Below are 20,493 nucleotides of genomic sequence, written 5' to 3'. Positions count from 1 at the left end.
TGTATATAAATTGACCGTCAATGGTATCCCATTTCCAAGAGAGAAAATCTAAAACGTTTTCGAGATGTCATATTTGTGGAGGGAAATTTTGTGGAGGCACATACATACATATAATTTGTACTTTGAGATGGAATGAAAAATACAAATTAAGAATTTCCCATGATAGACCTAGTAAAAAAGTTACGTCGTATCAAGATAACGTAAACTAAAAAAAGTCAATTTAAACAATCGCATGTGCCAAGGTTTTTGTTAGTTTTCTCCTTGTGCAGTCGCAAGACATTCCTTCCTATACTCTTCCAATCGATTTGAAGCTTTGCTATTTTGAGAAGTTTAAGCGTAATACCAAGTTATGTATAAAATTTGGTAAGCATACCTCAACCGGAAGTGGCGGTTTACTCTTGTTCGATTTTTCTTCCACTATCTTTTTCGACCCCTTAAACATGTGTGTTCTTCACGAAAAAATTCAAGTATAATTCTTGTATCAATGTGATGAAAATAAAAAAAATCACTAAATTTAATAAACCGGAAGTGGGATTTCTTCCTCTTAGAAAGATCAAAAATGTTGTCGCCTGGATTCCATCCACACCCCTGAACGTATTAAGCTGAAAATTTATATTTGTATTCTTTATATACTAACATAGAGCTGATAATTTTGGTCAGAATTTGTAAACCGGAAGTAGTATTTTTTTTAAAACAATATTTCATTATTTTATTTTGACCTTTTAAATTATTTTTATTTTCTTGATATTTAATGAGGATATACTGATAGTGATTTTAAGTAATAAAAAAAAAGTGAACAAAATCTGACAACCGGAAGTAGGACTTTTTTCTTGTGCAAATTTCCATACATTTGCGCTCAATTTGTATCGAAAATGCTGTCATAGATATTAGTATTTCATAATCTGTCTGTACGGTTCAATATCGAATTTTGTTTTGTTGCCTTCTTATATCCCTCAAATACATAGATAAAGTCATGGGTTGGTGACACCCGAATTTTTTTTATTGTATAACTTTATATACCAACACCCATGCAATGATATTTATTTATTTATTGGATAACCCTCGGTCCAATCTATCATTATATTCAACTTAGTGCAAATTATTTTGTTTTAATCCTTAAAGTAAGCTCCAAATTACTAAGTGTGTATAAAAACAAAATACGGACATTTAGATTAGATGCATACGAAAAATTTTCTCTACTTTTTTATTCAAAAGTCAACGGGTTCGAAAGACCTAAAATTGCCCCAAGATATAGGTTTTATATGTCTTGTGGCTACGATTCCCAAAATACGTTCCCTTTTGAAAAAATATTCAATCGAAAGGATGTCGTTTTATTTTATTTTTTTATTTGAATTTTCTTTTACTCTCAATTCTCCATAGTAAAATGTAAATTTTCACTGCAAGAAAGCGTAACGCTTTTTCAGTTTACCAAACCGTTAAGATGCTCAATATAAATATGTACATATGTGCAGTGCCGTTGCGAGGCTATGGCAAATGGGCGAGTGCCAAGGGCGCTCGATGCGAGGGGCGCTGAAGGCGCCTCTCCCTTATTTTTTTTTTAATAAAACTTGTAAAATTTAAGAAGTTTTCGATGTGTTTTTGAAATACCCATTTGTATATACCTACACATACATAGTACATATTATGTTTCAAATATGTATTTTGTTCAAGGGAGCGTTATGCATGTTTTACTTTTTATACTTTTGAGTTCTGAGAAATTGACCGAACGAATGAAAACGAAAATTTTGGAAGCTTATAAACCAATGTTTTTTCATCTTCTACTAATAGATGGGAAAAAATATCATCGTTCATCATAATAAGCTCGAAAAAACATTCGGAAACGAGATGTTGTTCAAAATCGAAAGCAATGATTGCAATTGATAAATTGAATAAGGTTAACATTTCACTTCAGAAGAAAGAACAGGATAATTATAGATAGATCATCGTTATTAATTCAGGGGCTCGTTAATGGTTATAATCGAAAATAGTTATCTAAACTAAACGAGAAAATAGTTCTAAGATCTAAGCATAAAAAGATGTCAGATGAATTAGCCGAAGACGAATCCCAAACTTTAAAACTTCGTGAAAAATATATGTTAAAATATCATTGATAATTCAATTAAAAGATTTCAATGCATTCAACAAGTGTCAAAAGAATTTTATTTTTTAACCGGTGAGGGCTACTGACTTTATCTGAACAATATTTAGAAAAACACTTTCTCAAAAATTTCTAAATGAACTTAAGCGTTTAAAACATCAATTATAACATTTTTGCGAAGATAAAGATTCCAGGAAAATGTATCACATTGATAATTTAATATACTGGGTAGATGGGGTTTAAAATAATCTTATCCCAATAGTATGTATATTTATCACAGTACCTACGATAAATAGGAGAAAGAATAAAATATAAATAGACAGATAGATAGGCTTTAACAGAAAGGAGTTTTAGTTAACTAAAAAAATTCTTAAAAATCATTTGAGATTGACCAGCGGTCAAGAACGATTATGAAATCTAAGTATATTATCAATAGAAATTTAATTAGCAAGTAATATCAATTTTAATAATACATAGAACAAAAGATTTTACTAACGCCAAATTCACGAAAAATTCGTCTTCACTTTTATTCTATCTGTAATAATTGATAGTTAAGTTGTTAATAATGTAATAGATTACCGGTCTAGATAAATTTATGGTTTTAGATAAAGAAAATTTTATTTGAATCGAAAATTAACAAAAATTCAAATAAATAAACAACAAAAAAATAAAAATCACGAAATTTTCATTCTGTTTTAAGTGCACTTGAATATGATTATTGATTGCAAAATTGTCAATGTGGGATATTTATAATATAAAAAATAATCCTGTTTTTTTGTAATTTTATTTTAAATGTTTAATTTATATATTTCAATGAATATATATTTTTGAAATTAAATAAATTCTATTAATCTAATGAATATATAATAAACGGGCGCCAAATTGATATTTGCCAAGGGCGCCAAAAACATCACTACGGCTCTGCATATGTGTAACGAAAATATCGAAGAATATTCTTATACAACGTGGCAGTTCTTTAAGAAAACAATCCAGTTCATGTATTTTTGTTTAAGAAAAACGACTCGACACACTATAAAATGTTTTCGATGAAATAACCCGCCAACAGCTACGACTTCCATAACCATCTGTGCCACCACCTACTGTGTGATCTTAAATTATTTTTACAATCTTGGCTTGATTTTCCGACCTGAAAATAATGGCGAGAAAATCGTTGTGGTTGGTGCAATAAATTCAACGTTGCGCACGAGCGTTCAATGTAGACAATGAATAATGCTCCCCTTCTCACGAATTGAGCTAAAACTAAATATGTACATATGTAAATGTAGACCAAAAACGACATTATTTTTATTTATTTAATACTTTGAAATCTCATTATTCAAAAAATTCATGTTGCAATATATAACATTCACATTAGTATTTATATTATATGTATTATTTATATTAATATATGTAAGAATACAAACGTATGCACATATATACATGTACTAGACACTTTTCATATGTAAATCTAATATGCTATAACAAAATATTGGCATGAAGGCCTAGTACAATCCAAATAAAAGTTTAAATAACACTGTTCGACACGAAAAATGGTTCAGAGACGAGATATGACTTTTATTGTAGTTTTATGCCCAGTAAACACGAATCTGGTAATAAAAAATGTTGATTAGCTCTAGATTCGGAGATACGTGTATTTTAAATCGCGTGATTTTTCTATATCTTGGTGTTGTTCGGTCAATGTCTCAAAATTTGTCAATTTTCTATTCAGAATGAATATTGGAATCTATATTCGGGTATTTTATTTTTCATTTGTAGTACTTTTCAGCTTTCAAATCTCTCCAAGTAGTCGTCCAGTTCAAATCTAAAGTCAAAAGTACGTATTTTAGCTTCGAATTTTTTTCCACTGTTAATACTATTTTATATTGCGTATTTTCTATTGAAATATATTTATTGGGATAGTGTTCTGGTCACACTATTTTTTTTTTGTTTTAAAAGGGTAAATTGAAAGTGTGCTGATTTTTAAATTGGTAAAATTGCGAGCTTAAATCTCGTACTAGTGGAGCACGGTTTTGTGTTGAAAAAAATATGTTATGTGTATTGAAAAGGTACAAAGGAGAATTAAAAAGAGACCTTCTAAATTTCAATCACTTTCTTATAACTAAAAGTTGAAAAGAATGAATCTTACTACACTGGAGACGAAAAGAATAAGAGGCGACTTAATCAAAGTCTTTAAAATAATAAATAATCATTAAAATGTCCAAACTTATTACGTTCAATAAAAACACTCATCTCAGAGGTCACACTCTCCGACTCCAAACAGAGAAATCGAATAAATTAATCAAAGGTTCCTTCTTTTCAAACAAAGTAGTTTAAATTTGGAATAGTCTTTCCAACAATGTAGTAAATTCTGAAAACCTTAATATTATTAAAAACAAATAGGTGTTTCTTAAATTTGAAGAATTTTTGTAATTCTTCTTTTTCAATAGCATTTCTTTATTTTTGTTTTATTTTAGTTATTATGATACCGTTCCAGATATTTTTATTTTATTTTTCTTCTTTTGGTATTTTCTTTTATTTTGTATTTTTTTTTCATGTTTACTTTTTCTTATTATTGCTATGAATATTTTTGTTTTTATTTTATTATTTGTATAAGTCAAGCCCCGTGGGTCTATCGGCTTTGCCACTTTCCCCATGTATTTTAAATAAATAAATAAATACAAATGGCCACATTTTGCTGATTTACCGGTAAACAGGTATACCAGCATACCGGTATTTATTTTATTTTTTATTTTATTTTATTTTATTAATTGAAAAATCAACAGACAGGATGTACAGAGATAGGTATAAAAAAAACAAAAAGTAAATAAATAATATATGTAACATCCGAGTCCAATAATAGATTTTTACAAAAATGAAAAAGATAAATATAAGGAAAACAAATTAAAAAGTAAAGAATAAAGGCATGACAAAATATGTAGTACATTGCATAATTAAACTATAGTATTAAAATATTTGGAAAAGGTTATAAGATAGAATATAAGAAGAAATTGAAATTTACAAATATAAAAAACAAATGAAAAAGGTAAATACAAAATAAACAAATGAAAAGGAAAAGAATGAAAGCTATAATATGATTAAATAGCACATTACATAACTAAACTAAAGTATAAAAATAATGGAAATTGCAATCTCTATATCTGCCTTCTAAAAATAACACTCCTTTCATCAAATCACTCATTTTCGAAATCTCCTTATGACAAAATTAGCTATTCATATTTATTTATTTTATTACATTTTATACCAGGAAAGACTTACAGGTAAACTCCAATGCGCCTTCCTGGCCAATTACAAACAATGTAGCATTTTATATTACACAAGTCGCTGAATTACTAGACACTGAAAACTCGCAAATCAACGATACATCTATGAATTGTACATAAATTCTATTGTACATTAATCATACTCAAACAGTGGTGAAATAGTAGGTAGGAAGGTTTTTAGCCAGTATTTAAATCGGAAACCGTTTCAACAATGAAATCAGAAATATTTGGCAAACTCTGATAGGAAACGATCGACCTGGAGTCACAAATATCCGGGGTCTGACCAGCAGCACTACAAATATACTACAAAATAGAAAAATTATTTTCAATCGAAGTCAGCTCTTGGGATCGAACCCGGCGCCTCTCGGTGTTAGGCAGAAACTTAACGACCGAGCTATGCTGCTGCCTAAATATGTGAAATAAATATTAAAACAATTGCATTAGCGGTCCCACAGCTAATTTTACTTTAACAAACTACTCTAGTGAGCGGTTTGGAAAGGATAATATATAAGTACGTTAATATATATGTACGTCCTTTACGATATTGAAAAAGTTTCACGTGGATTATGAGTATCAACTTTTTGAATGGTCCTTGCGTATGCTGCAAACCACTTCATATTCTTAGTTTCTATATTATTTCCATAAATATGTTGAACAATATCTCACATATGTATGTTTGTACATATTAAACATATTCCACACGATCGTCCCATGGACATTTTTTTCACTCCTCGCATCATTTTGTTTTATTTAGACCGCACTGAAAAAAAATGTACCTACGAGAGCATTTCCGTGTGTTTGACGCATATTTTATAATCGTAAAAAATACCCTTAGCATACCAAATAAGATTGCATGCTAATCTTTCGAAAAATTCATGGCATAAGATATTAAATTATGGAGGTTCCTAGACACCTGTCAATCTTGCAAGGCTGCTATAAAGCGAGCGTCGAATTAGGCGACCATAAAATATGGGAAGCTTTTCGTGAAAAATAAGAGCCGAATTAAATGCAAATAATACGGGACTTTTTTCAGAATATAAATTGATCCTAAATATTACATTTGAGTAAATTTTAATTGTTGGCAGAAATCGATTTGGACCATGAACAAGAAAAATAATTGATTTTAATCAAATACAGCTATATATAGATAATAATATTATATATCATAGCTGAAAATGGCACATCCTGAATACGCACAAATAATTAAATAATTTAAATAAGCTACTATCAAGAATATATTATTAAAAAAATAATGTGTAACCTCGCAGAAAAACTATAATTGTGGAATCGTGAATAGATAAAGAGCTGCTGAGATTCGCTGTGAGTTGCGCTCAACGTTGAAATATTTCGTAAAGTTGTTTTTACGCATCTGCTTTAGCTTAAAAATCCAAAAGCTTTACAAACCATTACAAATTTTGGAAACAAATTCATTAGAAACGGCATATCACAATAATTTTAAAACCATAATAAAAGAAGGTATGTGGCCGCAATATTTTAAGGGCTTCCAATTCCTTCGAAGAAAAAACTATTATATTCCCGATATTTCCATACGTAAGCATTTGAGTATATTGCTACTTTTTTGTTGTTGTCAAGTTAAAGGTTTTGGAATAATAATGTTTTCTATACCTGAAGTTGGGTAGGTCATTGGAACTACATACTTTCAATAATATTTGATTGGTTTATGATCTAGTCTTCGTCCATTACTAAATCTAAAAGAAACCGCTAAGTTTTTTTTTGTTGTTCAAAGAAATATTCGCCTAGGAGAGTTAAGATATATATACACATTTATTTTGATCTTTCATAGAAATTTAAAATTCATAATTGTTAATTTTGAGGAAAAAAACCTTAAAAAGCCGGTTAATCGAGCCAAAAAGCCGGTTTTTGGTTTTTTGAAAAATGATAAAAAAGCCGGCTTTTCGATTTCGGTTAAAGCCAGCTTGGAAGCTCTAAGACGAATGAATGCGGGTTTTATATCAAAAATGCCAGAAGAAAAAAATATTCGATCAATGTGTTTTGCCAGTGATGACGTATTGGTGTGAAACTTTTTTATTTATTGTATTATAATACATTATATTTTGATACACAAAGTTCAATGCACTCCAAGAAGTATGGAACATTGTTTCATTGGCATAACGAGGAAAGGTAGGAAACGGAATGCGTGGGTGAGAAGTATGACAAGGGTAGTAGATATAGTAGATAGAGTAAAGAGATTGAAATGGCAATGGGCGGGCCACGAGGCTAAAAAAATGGACGAAAGGTGGACAAAATAAGTTTTTGACTGGTACCCGAGAGAATGCAAAAGGGTAAACGGAAAGCTGCAGGGAAGATGGGTAGACAAAATTAGGAAAATGTGTATGGTGAGATGGATGAGAGTTGCGCAAAGTAGAGAGGAGTGGAAGCGTGTTGGAGAGGACTTCGTCCAGAAGTGGATAGCGAATGGCTGTAGATGATGATAAGAGAAAAAAGATAAAATAATAATGTTTTCTTTAAAATAAAGAAGAAAAAATTACAATTAGAATTATTATCCTAAAGAATATTGAAGTGAATTTAACCATCGTAAAAGCTTTTTTTACCGGTTTTTTTATTACTGGTCTCTAGAAATACCTATTTAATAATAGTACTTCAGTACGGATACAAAGAAGCTTGAATATCTAAGAAATTCAATAATATGTACACTGAAGTCTCAAAAAGTCCACTTGCAAACAAGAAAGATTTAAAAATAATACGTTAGAACTATAATACTAAATATAATAAAATAGATAGTAAAAATAATATTCAAGACATCCATAACATGTTTGTGGATGAACGTAATACTTACATTATAAATTATATTTCTAAGAATATTTTAGTTTATTTTTTTATGTTGTGTTATTAATTTTAATTTGAGTCAATTGCATTAATCATACATGTATACATACATATGTACGTACGTATGTAAATAAATCAGTTGTAAAAATATGTATATATATAATACGTATATCAAGCTTTAACTACAAATTTAATAGTAGAAATATGAAATATTCACTGAACCGTAAATTTACACATCAAATGTGTATGCGTTTGATATGTTTCTTTGTATCATATGTCTATAGAAATTGCGTAAATAAATTCGTTTACGAGTGCAACTTTAATTTGAAATTGTTTAAAATGAATTAATTATATTATGATATAGAAAATAAACAGATCTGCAAATAAACTATCGAACGCGGCACGTATAATTAAATCCTTTTATGTTGGATTTACACATCTAATTTTAAGTGAATCTTTTCGATTCGCACAAAGCATTATTTCAGTCGAATGATTCACCAAAAGCTTTCAGTGGTCAGGAGCTGTTGCCGATTCGTTTTCAATCGAACGCATTTCTGATAAGCAACATATTAACAAAAAGACACAATTCGTTGCCTATATCCTTAGTCGGACCTCATTCCTTCTCTCATCTACATAAGCTGAACGACTTTATTAAATTTGCTCGATAAGAAACGACTTCATCGAGTGCCCCTTCGTTTCGTAATCGCCGCGACCGAATTCGAAGCAGCTACCAACCGGCGTTAACCCTCCCCATTTCTTCCCCCTGCCATAGAGATAACAGGGTGGTAGGATGCCGAGAATCTGCACAGCAGGATTTTATACTATAAAATCTGGTATTACGCCCTAGAGCAGTTTCCGAAAAGGTTTAATTTAGAAGACAAAATGTCACCGGGAGCACAGGTTACGTTTTCGCTCGAAAACTTTAGCTGTGTCGCTACACAAGAAGCTACTATCATAGTTTACCTTTAATTAAAAGCTAGATATTTACTCAATCAACCAAACATATCACAATATCCAAATAGATATAATCGTGTTCGAATATCGATTTGTTATGCATAGTCGACTTTCTTTTATTTTATACGTATATACATATATATGTGTGTATATATATGTATGTATATATCCAAGATCGTGTTTCTACCACCACTTTACAATTCATAGGCTAAACAGCTAAGTAGTCATATGTAACAGTTACTTTTTTCACACTCATTTACAATATTTTATACTTTCTCACATATGTACGTTTTAAATTCACTAATGGATTAATAATTAAAGTAATATATTGGTGATTTTCGTTGCCCAACTATTGAAGCGTTTTTTCCAAACCTTAACCTATACATACATATGTAACTGTCACTTGGCGCAGAGAGTGTTGGAGAGAAATTTTCTGGAACGTCCATACTCCTCATTGTAAGACCAAATGAAGGTCATGATCCTCAAGAATGAGGATATCGGCAAGACTATATTTTAGGATCAAGACTTTTTGCTGCCGGGCGAGCCTACGGTGACATTAGCAGAATAAAATTACCAACTGTAATTGTAATTGAAGAAATACTTATATATTAGAATTACAAACACAATATTCTGGAACTCTAAAAATTATAAAATAAAATAATTATGGTAAAAAAATATTTTTCAACATAAGCTTTTATTGATGTTAAATAAAACCAGTCAACTTAAAAATTTACGTTGTGTCGATAAGAATTTCACGAACCGATACTAAGTTTCAGTTTGATAGGACTAACGGTGTTCAAAAAATCCCCAAATTACACAGACTCACACACACATTCACACAGACACACATATATGTACATACACACACACACATTTTTTTCTAGATCATGAAAATGTGATCAGTAATAGATTCTGAGTTCGAATCAGTCAAAATCTCGAGTTCGAATTTTCGCATGATCACAAAACTTCATCTATTGTTACTACGTACATAGATAAAGTAAAAATTGGAATAAAATTACAAAAATGTAAAAGGTGTGTAAAGTAGTGTTAGAAGAATTTATTTTATACATGATATAGGTAATATAATACGTACACCCCAAGCTCCTATTCATATCAAGAATAAGAAATCAAGAATCAAGTCATATCAAGAAATTCTTCTAAGACTACTTTACATTTATTTAATCAAAATTGTCATATTATTATCAATGTGTACTAGAAGTGTAGGTAGAATAATATTTTTTTAATAATTATTTTATTAAAAAAATAATTTATAAATTATGAAAATGAATTTTATTATTGGAATATTTAACGATCTCAATTTTTTTCAGGGTGAAGTGAACAGATATGCAACGTCTGGCATTTTTGAGTGCTTACCCTGCGCTGAGGGTTGCGAGGCCTGCAAGGATAGCTCACCATGTGTCGTATCTCTAAATTGGCTCATGAGGAGTGCAATTCTGGCTTTGACCTGTGTCGTGATTTGCTGTCTGCCTATAGTCGTCTTCTTCACTTGGAAATACGGCAACGTAAAAGTAAGAGAAAAAAATTCAACTCCTCAGCATTAGTACATGATAAGTTTTGCTTTTGTCTCACCCTACATATTAACGGTAGCAGAGAACAAACTCCAGCTTTCATAATACGGGAATCTCGACACTGCGAGCCAAAATTCCAACTGGGTCATCTTATTGTGGTCCCTGAATCGTAAAACTTCATATCTCTTCAACTCACTGAATCATATACCTTCTTTACTGGAATTGTTTGCATGATAATATTCTGAACACGCGTAAAACTCTGAATAAATCTAATTGGACATAATTTTTCTAAAACTCTTGTCAAATCAAAATATCGTATCACTATTCTTATCATGAAAAAAACCATATTTTACCTACATATATAAATATATGAATGTATGTATGTATATATGCATATATGTATGTACATATATATGTGCGTATGTTTAGATGTAATAATTTAATAACTTTTTGTATACATACATACATACATATTTGTGACATAATTTACGGCTGACGATTTATACCCTGTTATCATTAAATTTAGATTTTATTATATGTACACATCCGACATTATTTCATCCTGGGTTTGATTTTTTATACTTATCTTTCAACTTCAAGTTTAATTAATTTATATCAATTCCTTAAAAATTGTTCAGATTTAGGGATTTTAACTGAAAATATCAAAGGACAAATCTTTCACGTAAAAATAAAACAAGAGAATAATTATATGATTCTTCTTGCCTAACTTTTTCGTACCTGCTAGAAGCACCGAAATAGCAAAAAAAAATTTAAAAACGGCTTTGTTGCGGTTTTGGCTATCGGCGAAAAAAATAATACGAAAGCTCGCACTTTTCAAAAATCACCCAAACAACACGCGTGCTTCCGAAATTCGCACGAGTTACGACAAAAATACACGAAGTGAATAAATTGCTAATATCTCAATATATGTAAAGTACAATTTGATTTTCGTTTACAGAATAGGAAACAGCTCACTGGAAAAATTAAAAAAAAATCAATAGTATAAGTACATATGTAATTCTACCAATAATATAAATAATCCTTATTATACAAATGGGTTTGGTGCAAACGATCGAAAAGCGCCAGACCGATAGAACCACATATTAACTGGATGGCTGCTTTAAACGCAATTCTCGACTTTGCATCATTGCACATCAAATGATGAGTAACCTTTCGATGTGCACAGATGCAATTATTAAAATGGTAATTATTAAAATTGAGTTGGATCTTTCTGGCGAGTTTTTAATAATTTAATAAGGAAAAATTCAGAACTAAAGTATCAGAAGCACAGAACGTATACAGGGTAGGTATGTCGGGACTTCGGGTAGATTTCGCTTAGTGTAAGTGCGAGCAGTGCGCACGGATAACGTACACATGTCGTTAATCTGTGGTTCAGTCTGTCTGGAGCTTTTCGATCGGAAAAAATAAATGTTCAAAACCTCGTAAAGAAAAAGGTGTATGAGCTTTATATATTTGTATCTAATATGTAATTTGGAAAAAGACTTTGCATATATGTATCCTTGGTTGTTCGTGGTTAGTTGGTTGTTCGTTGTTCGTTCGTTCGTAGATCCGTGACATCATCGAACAAATGATTCATTTTTTTTTTTCGATTCATAGGCGCCGATTCAAATTTTTGGGTTCAAACGATTGAAAGTCCCCGCAGGGGTGCAGCCCCGTGGGAGCCCGCCGGGGGTGCCACTGGGGGCGCAGCCTTATGGGGCGCAACCGTCATCGAACAAACGATTCAGGGGGGGCACCAAGGGTGAAGCCCTAGAAGGCAAAGGCTCAGGGGGGTGCCGAGGGTGAAGGCAATATATATATATATATATATATATATATATATATATATATATATATATATATATATATATATATATATATATATATATATATATATATATATATATATATATATATATATATATATATATATATATTGCCTTCACCATCATCATCATCATCATTTACAGCCACTCGCCATCCACTGCTGGATGAAGGCCTCTCCAACACGCTTCCACCCGTCTCTGTTTTGCGCAACACTCATCCATCTCACCCCGCACATTTTCCTAATTTCGTTCACCCATCTTCCTTGCGGTCTTCCTTTTACCCTTTTGCATTCTCTCGGGTACCATTCAAGCAATTCTTTTGTCCACCTTTCGTCCATCCTCCTAGCTACGTGACCCGCCCATTGCCATTTCAATCTCTTCACTCTATCCACTATGTCCACTACTCTTGTCATACTTCTCACCCACGTGTTCCGCTTTCTGTCTTTTCTCGTTATGCCAAGCATACAGCGCTCCATACTTCTTTGAGTGCATTGGATTTTATGTAGTATGTCAATTATTTGACCTAAATATAAATAATTATTTACTACTTCTACTGGTTTATCATCTAATGGGATGCTATCAGGCATGCAATACCTATTGAACATTAGTTTGGTCTTATCTACGTTAATTTTTAATCCTACTTTTCTACTTTCCCTGTCCAGCTGTGTTAGTCTGTTAAGTAGGTCAGCTGAATCACGAGCTATTAAAACTATATCGTCTGCGAACCGAAGGTGACTCAAGAAGCGACCGTTGATGCTTACTCCGGCTTTGTCCCATTCCAAGTTCCTGAAAACTCCCTCAAGCACCGCATTGAATAACTTGGGCGAGATTATATCTCCTTGTCTTACTCCTTTTCTTATGCTAAATCTATCTGTACCTGAAAAAATTTTAACCGAAGCTGTGGCATTCTTATATATTGCAGCTAACAGCCCCACATAGGGTTCCGGTACTCCCTGTGTTTGTAGAGCGTTAAGTACTGCATTGTGGCTCACTGTATCGAAGGCTTTCTCATAATCGACGAAACCTAGGCACAATGGCCGTTGATATTCGTTGGCGCGTTCGATTAGTTCGCCAACTACTTGGAGGTGGTCCATTGTACTGAAATTTGCCCTAAATCCTGCCTGTTCTATAGGTTGGTTCTCGTCGAGGATATTCTTCAGCCTTTCTGTAATAACCTTCGTGAAGAGCTTGTAGACCGCTGAAAGTAAACTAATGGGTCGGTAGTTCTTGATATCGCTTTTATCACCTTTTTTGTGTATTAAGATGATAGTTGCGTTATTCCATCCTTCTGGTATAGCTTGGTTCTGGATGCATTTGCTGAAAAGCCTAGCTAAGATATTATTTAGGGGGGAGCCGCCACATTTTAGTAAGTCAATGGGAATATTATCTTCCCCTGGGGTTTTACCGTTCTTTGCAGTTTTTAGCGCGGCCTCTACTTCGCTAGGCAATACTGCAGGAACCCTTTGGCCGTTTGTCGATTCCAGAGCGGGGGATTGGCCGTTGTCGCTCTCGTATAGTTTTGCATAGAACGTGCATAGAACGTGTAAATTCTGTATATATATATATATATATATATATATATATATATATATATATATATATATATATATATATATATATATACATACATATAAATATATATAACCCAACCTGACTTACACATACCCATCAAAACCTAATTAGTCACGTTAACCGATTAAAATTTACAATTATAATCAGTTTATCACGTTGACTGTAACGCATTATACATACATACATATACATAAACAGGAGATATGTAGATGTGTACTTTTTCAAACAAAATTTAATAAAATTGATTTTAAATGCTTTATGTGTAAAACAGTAAAATGCCGAAATGAAAATAAATACTATATATAAAAACGGACTGTCGCTAAATATATATTTGTATATTTGTATATATGTGACGGACGATCAACCATCAACCAGTATGGGAACAATTTTTTTTTTCATTTTTTTCATATTTTTCATCTATTTCATATTTTTCATTTTTTTTCATATTTTTCAGTTTTTTCAGTTTTTTTCAGGTTTTTTCATTTTTTTTCATTTTTTTCATTTTTTCAGTTTTTTCATTTTTTTCATTTCACATAATTTCCATTAATTTTTTTATATCTACCTACATATGTATGTAGTTGTTCTGCTTCAAATATACATAAAATTTCTCTCAAATCCGTTTTTTGTTTTATTTTTATAATTTATTGGAGTTGAAATACGAGAAATATATAAAACATATAATCTAATATACAGAATTATGTATACCCAGTTTTCTTTCATTAAATAAATGATTTAGATTAAATTAAATTAAATAAAAACTTAAACTGTAGCACAACCCTAAAATATCGCAATTTGTTTAAAAATTTAAAAGGTTTACGAAAAATCGCACTAATCTATGAGTGAGTCGTGATATTAAAATGTAATCTACAACCACAATAGAAAATATACATATTGACTAAGCGAATTCAACCAAATGACGCCCACTGAAATGCACATACACACATACATGCATACATTCATATGTATAAGTATGTACTCTAAAATGTATGTACGAAAAATACATCTATGATACATCTGCAAAAATAAGCAGCATTACATTTCGCTCTTGTTTTTGATTCAGTATAACATATTGTTGCGTAGGGGTGGGTGGAGGATCCAAGTAACAGGCCAACAGTCGTTTCACAGCATTTATTGATGATTAAGGAGATACACGCAGTGTCACTGCTAAGTTCAGAATGACATGATATCGCCTACGTACCGCCTTATAAGGGGTAGATCTCTCAGGACGTCTAATCTGTTTACCTACTGTATAGTCACGTATTCGGATATGTATTCCCACGGTATGAGAAGTGCAATCATTGTTTAGCTTTCATGCACTTAGCTTGTCGCTAATCCCTAAAACCACTTACACCGGTCTCACGGTCTCTCAGGACGCCTAATCTGTTTACCTACTCTATAGTCACGTATTCGGATATGTATTCCCACGGTATGAGAAGTTCAATCATTGTTTCATGCACTTAGCTTGTCGCTAATCCTTAAAACCCACTTATACCAGTCGCACGGTATGCATTTAGTTAATCCGTTAACAGATATCCGTTACAGATAATCTTTGAACGGTCACAGTCTCTGGGATTCTATTCGCTTAATCCGCGGCGTACGTTACAATATTATATAATGTTCCTGTCATAATGCTTTTTCGCGCTGTGAAATGTAGACCTTTCACCGTGATTTCCCTACCCCTCCAAACACGAAATTCCCACCATACGCCATAAATCAGGCGAGACCCTTACATCTGCTAGGCAGAGGACACTTACGTATTTTAATGGCCGAAAATTTGCGGCCAATCCTTTTTATTTCATTGTAATAAAAAAGAGTGAGAATAATCGCGCGTATGTAAAACGTGAGTTCAGCTTTGACCACTCAAAATAAATCGTCGCTTCGAATTAAAAGGGGGAGCAAATCTCTCGTAAATAGGATCGCACAATGGCGTTGTTCGAATTTATTTCACACCTTTTAATGTGTCTGATATATTTTCGTTTATGACTTTCCCAAAATCCCCAATAAAAAATCGTCATACGTGTATATTGAATTTACAATATTTTCCTTATAGGCCATTTATGCTAATTTTATTACATTCAATTAAAATATTGGCAAATTTGATATGAAATATGTGCCATATTTCAAAACAAAAAGCGTAAATTGCTCATATTGATGTCTTTGCTTAATTTAAAGCTTCGGGTTGTTGAAATGTTGCTTGATACATACGTATATACATATATAATATATATATATATATATATATATATATATATATATATATATATATATATATATATATATATATATATATATATATATATATATATGATATGTAGTATAGGCACACATAATACCTTTATAATATACATAACTGTAGCTGCTAAGTCATACATATTTTCGTATTCATCTCGGGAAATGTAGTATCGACGTTTACCAAAAATTATCATTTTCACAATGAAACCCGAAAGTATTATTATACAACTTTTTTTTTTGTATATCGTGACGGCTGATGAAAATATTGTGGGATGATTCATTTTCATATGAATTGAGTTCTCTACTGCTCTCTTTCGCAGAACAAATGAGATTCTTTCGAAATGAACTTTGTGTTCAAGGCCAAGTATTCCTCAGAAAAATAAGAGTGATCACATCATCCAAAGAAATATTATTCTTCTAAAAATCCAAAGAAATATTATTCCTATCTATTTATACACCAATAGTTCCTCCGTTATTTGAATAGGAATAGGATAGATTTTAGAAATGGAGCAACGATTATAGTTGGGATGTTAAAAATTCTGACAATAAGTCGTATAAATCGTCAAAATTTTGCAGGATATGGATCTTGATTTAATCAAAATCTATATATACATAAATACTCGAGACGATCAAAATTTTTTCTTTCAACTTATGCCATCTTTCGATTCATTCAGCTATAGTTAGAACGATCCATTAACTGTCATTAATATCAGGCGAAATATCAAATTTTCTTGAAACGACGTTCTGAAACGTTTTTCAACAGTTACAATTTTCATTCTTTAAAAAGGTATGGTATATCAATAAAATACCATATTCTTTAAAATTATATATGGTATGTTAATAAAATTTTCAACATCAAATTATTTTCAGTTATAATTATCTACATACATAGGTATAATATGATGTATAGTTATCGGTCTGTCAGACGACACGCTGCAACTTTGTTTCATATTTGTTTCATGGCCGACGGATTATGATAATATATGGTAAATTATGAAACGTTACATTACTCTAACGTATCAAACATCAAATTATGAAACGCGGCTTGGAAAATGAGATTCACCCGTCGGAAAAGCGGCGAGGGAGGCTTTTCCTTCCAGGCTACAGCGCAGTCGACCGAAACCCTCGCTTGCCCATTTTCAGTTGTTTCATTACGTCAAATATTACACTGACTTTTATTTTATTGAACAATACGCTTATGTGTAGCTATTTTTCAATAAAAATATTCCCTCACACAAATATTTCATCGTGAATTTATGAACAGAAAGATGTGGATATGCTACTCTCGGATTGAACTAAAAAGGAATGGCGTGTTTCATTTTTATTTCACTTCGTGACGAGAGAAATTGACACTTAAGCACGCCCCCAAAGTCTATTTCATACCTTTATATGGGGCAATCCAAGGTTTCTGGTTGTGTTTGTGCTTGTTTCGCCCTTAACGTCCTGCGAATTTAGGCAACAGACGTTGGTCGCCTGCACAACTTATAAATCTTTAATACGCGGTTTATTTAGCTACGACAACACAACTCAAATTTTCTTTCAGGTTTGACGCCCACGAACTAACAAAAATTACATCAAAGTTAGTCTTTTAAACAAAAACTCTCAAAGTTTTACATAAAATAAAAAAAAAAAAATTTAAAAATGATTTATAAACGAATTTCAAAATGACGTGTGGTAATAACGATTAATCCTTGCAAACATTGCAGAATTACAAAATAAGTATTTAGCTAAAAGAAAAAAAAATATTTGTATAATTTTTGAAAATTATATTTTATGTTCTTAATTTTTTTATCTCATTGCTATTTAATGTATTTACCTTGAAGCATAAACAATTAAGTAATATTGTACGTATTTTTAACAAAATAATAATATTCAAATGTAAAAATAATATTATGTCTGCAACATTGATTTTGTTCTTATGTAATATTCGTGTAAATAATATTCCCGAATACGAAATTTTATATCGTTAATTGTGGTTTAGCATTTCCAAGAGTCTTTCAAATCAATACAATACATAAATACATACATATGTACATTGTTTGGCTAGCAAAATAGAAATATAAACGTTATTAAATAATTAGTTGAAAAATCAAAATATTATATTTCTCATAACAAAATATTATATTTCTCATTACAAAATATTATATTCTCGTATTAAATTCCACATTTTATTAATGCCCGATATTTACAATAAACGATCGCTAGGCGAATTAGTTTAACATACTAACGAATTAATTCCAAATTTCGAATTACTTTCACAATTTTTAATTTTAACGGTGTCTAATAAAATTTATTGTGGTATCAATTAAAATTTCGCTAAAAGCGATGAAAGCAAGGATAAGCTAATATTTTTTTATGCGCGTTCGCGGCAAAGAACACGCCAATCCCTTCTAATTAGAACCCGGCTCTAATTAATATCTTCAGAGGCGCTAAATTATAATTTTCGGCAAAATAAGGCTGAATGCAGAGATACAAGGGGAGCCGGGAGAGCTGATGCTTATTAATTTTTATAATTATGCTATCGCCGAAATTCTCTAAGCCCCATCAAATCAAGATGGTTTCGCAACGAAAAAATGTTTTTTCACTTCATCGTGCCAATATTATTATTATGAATAATACGACTAATGGCAGTTTCTGTAACCTGTACGATGCAATGGTTTCCATTTGTTTGTCTTGGGATCTTTCATTTTTCACTCTAGCCAGTGGCGTAGCGACAGCGCCTAAAGACTCGGAAATGCTATTTTTTTTAAAACTTCTCTTATTTTTCAACGCACTTTTATGTATTTACATATAGCTGAGAATTCTTTATTTATTCTTGTATATATTTTTTTAGTGTTACAATTATATGAACATTATGTGAAAACCGATAAAATTTTCGCTGTCAGTATTATCATGTGAGAAGTTTTTAAGGAAAATTCACCATCAAATACTGTGACGGGTTGTTTTCAGTCTAAAAACCCTGCCTTTGTACCCCACTCCACAGATTGGGTTGGCAAGAGTATAACATTCATCACAAGACTAGCGTTTACTTGGAATCGCGATTATTCCTAATTCCTAATGTGCGTGAGTTAGAGGGAACGCGCGAACGAGATTCTCCCGGGCCGTTACGAGCAACTCCCACACTCCCCACGGGGACTTTACAGCAGTAGGTGGAGGTAACTTTTTAGCTAAATTTATTTCCCAGGTGGTGCTTTTCCATCTAAGGGTATTTTCTGGAGCAATTGGGGTGCGGATGTGACGCCCAGGGCCGAAAGTTTCATTTCGGTGTCGGTTCCTAATGAGCCGCGCCAGAACCTAGTTTGCTCTATCCGCGTATGTCTAATTCTAAATGAATTTTCAGGCCATTATCGTTACACCTACGAAACTTGCGTATTTTTTTACATTCGTTAATTTCGTTATAATATATGTGCCTTTGTTGTCAAAATAACTTAAGATTCGATAACATTGAATTTACTCGCGTGACACGCGTTTACAAATTAACAAACCGAATTAAATCCTTTGTTGTTGCCCTATCAAATTATGAGTTGTATATTTAATTATTATACTACAAAGTGAAACTATGTGCCTCATCTTTCAAATGTATGTTTGCTTTACCACAAATGAAAGCTTTTCACTCAACCACACTCTTCTCAAATAGCACAATTATCTGGAAATCGTACATTTTACGTAAACATTGCGATATAAAAAAATTAAATACTATGAAATTGAAAACAAATATGTGAAAATATCTATAATTGCTTCATATAAAATAAATACTTATTCGTTTTTTCATGAGTTAGTATTAATTTAAAATGTATTTTAAACGGAAAATTTGTTTAAGTCTTACCACAGTAAATAGCAAACTTTCTACTTATGGAAATAAAATCAAACATCATTTAAAAATACTGCTTTGTTTTGTTATGACACACTATATAATATTATCTTTTTAATAATAATAATATTTTTTATTCCACACGATAGGAGTAACAGTGCAATCCCCATCGTCCATATAAATAATATTTAGATAATAAATATAGCTTATACGGAGTGTTATGAAGCTAAGTGCAAAGCCTTAAAGGGTTGATAGCTCATATAATTTAGAACATTTTGACCCACACATATCTTAGTCCAAAGTCTTATGTATTTTTTTTCCTAAAACGTATTCAATCAAATAAAATCATTCTGTATAATGATATATTAGTAATAATAATAAT

General features: G+C 31.5%; 1 protein-coding gene across 1 annotated transcript in view; it reads left to right on the top strand.

Annotated features, from left to right (window-relative positions):
* The window catches only part of LOC143916942 (metabotropic glycine receptor), a 298,569-nt gene that overhangs the window by 136,923 nt on the left and 141,153 nt on the right, over positions 1-20,493 (top strand). The window contains exon 6 of the mRNA XM_077438248.1: positions 10,470-10,670. Coding sequence (XP_077294374.1) covers positions 10,470-10,670 — 201 coding nt within the window. The remainder of the gene's footprint in view (positions 1-10,469; positions 10,671-20,493) is intronic.

The sequence above is a fragment of the Arctopsyche grandis genome, chromosome 1 (assembly GCF_051622035.1).
Source record: "Arctopsyche grandis isolate Sample6627 chromosome 1, ASM5162203v2, whole genome shotgun sequence".
NCBI lineage: Eukaryota > Metazoa > Arthropoda > Insecta > Trichoptera > Hydropsychidae > Arctopsyche > Arctopsyche grandis.
Note: the sequence above shows the minus strand (reverse complement) of the source record. Positions and strands in the feature narration are given on the sequence as shown.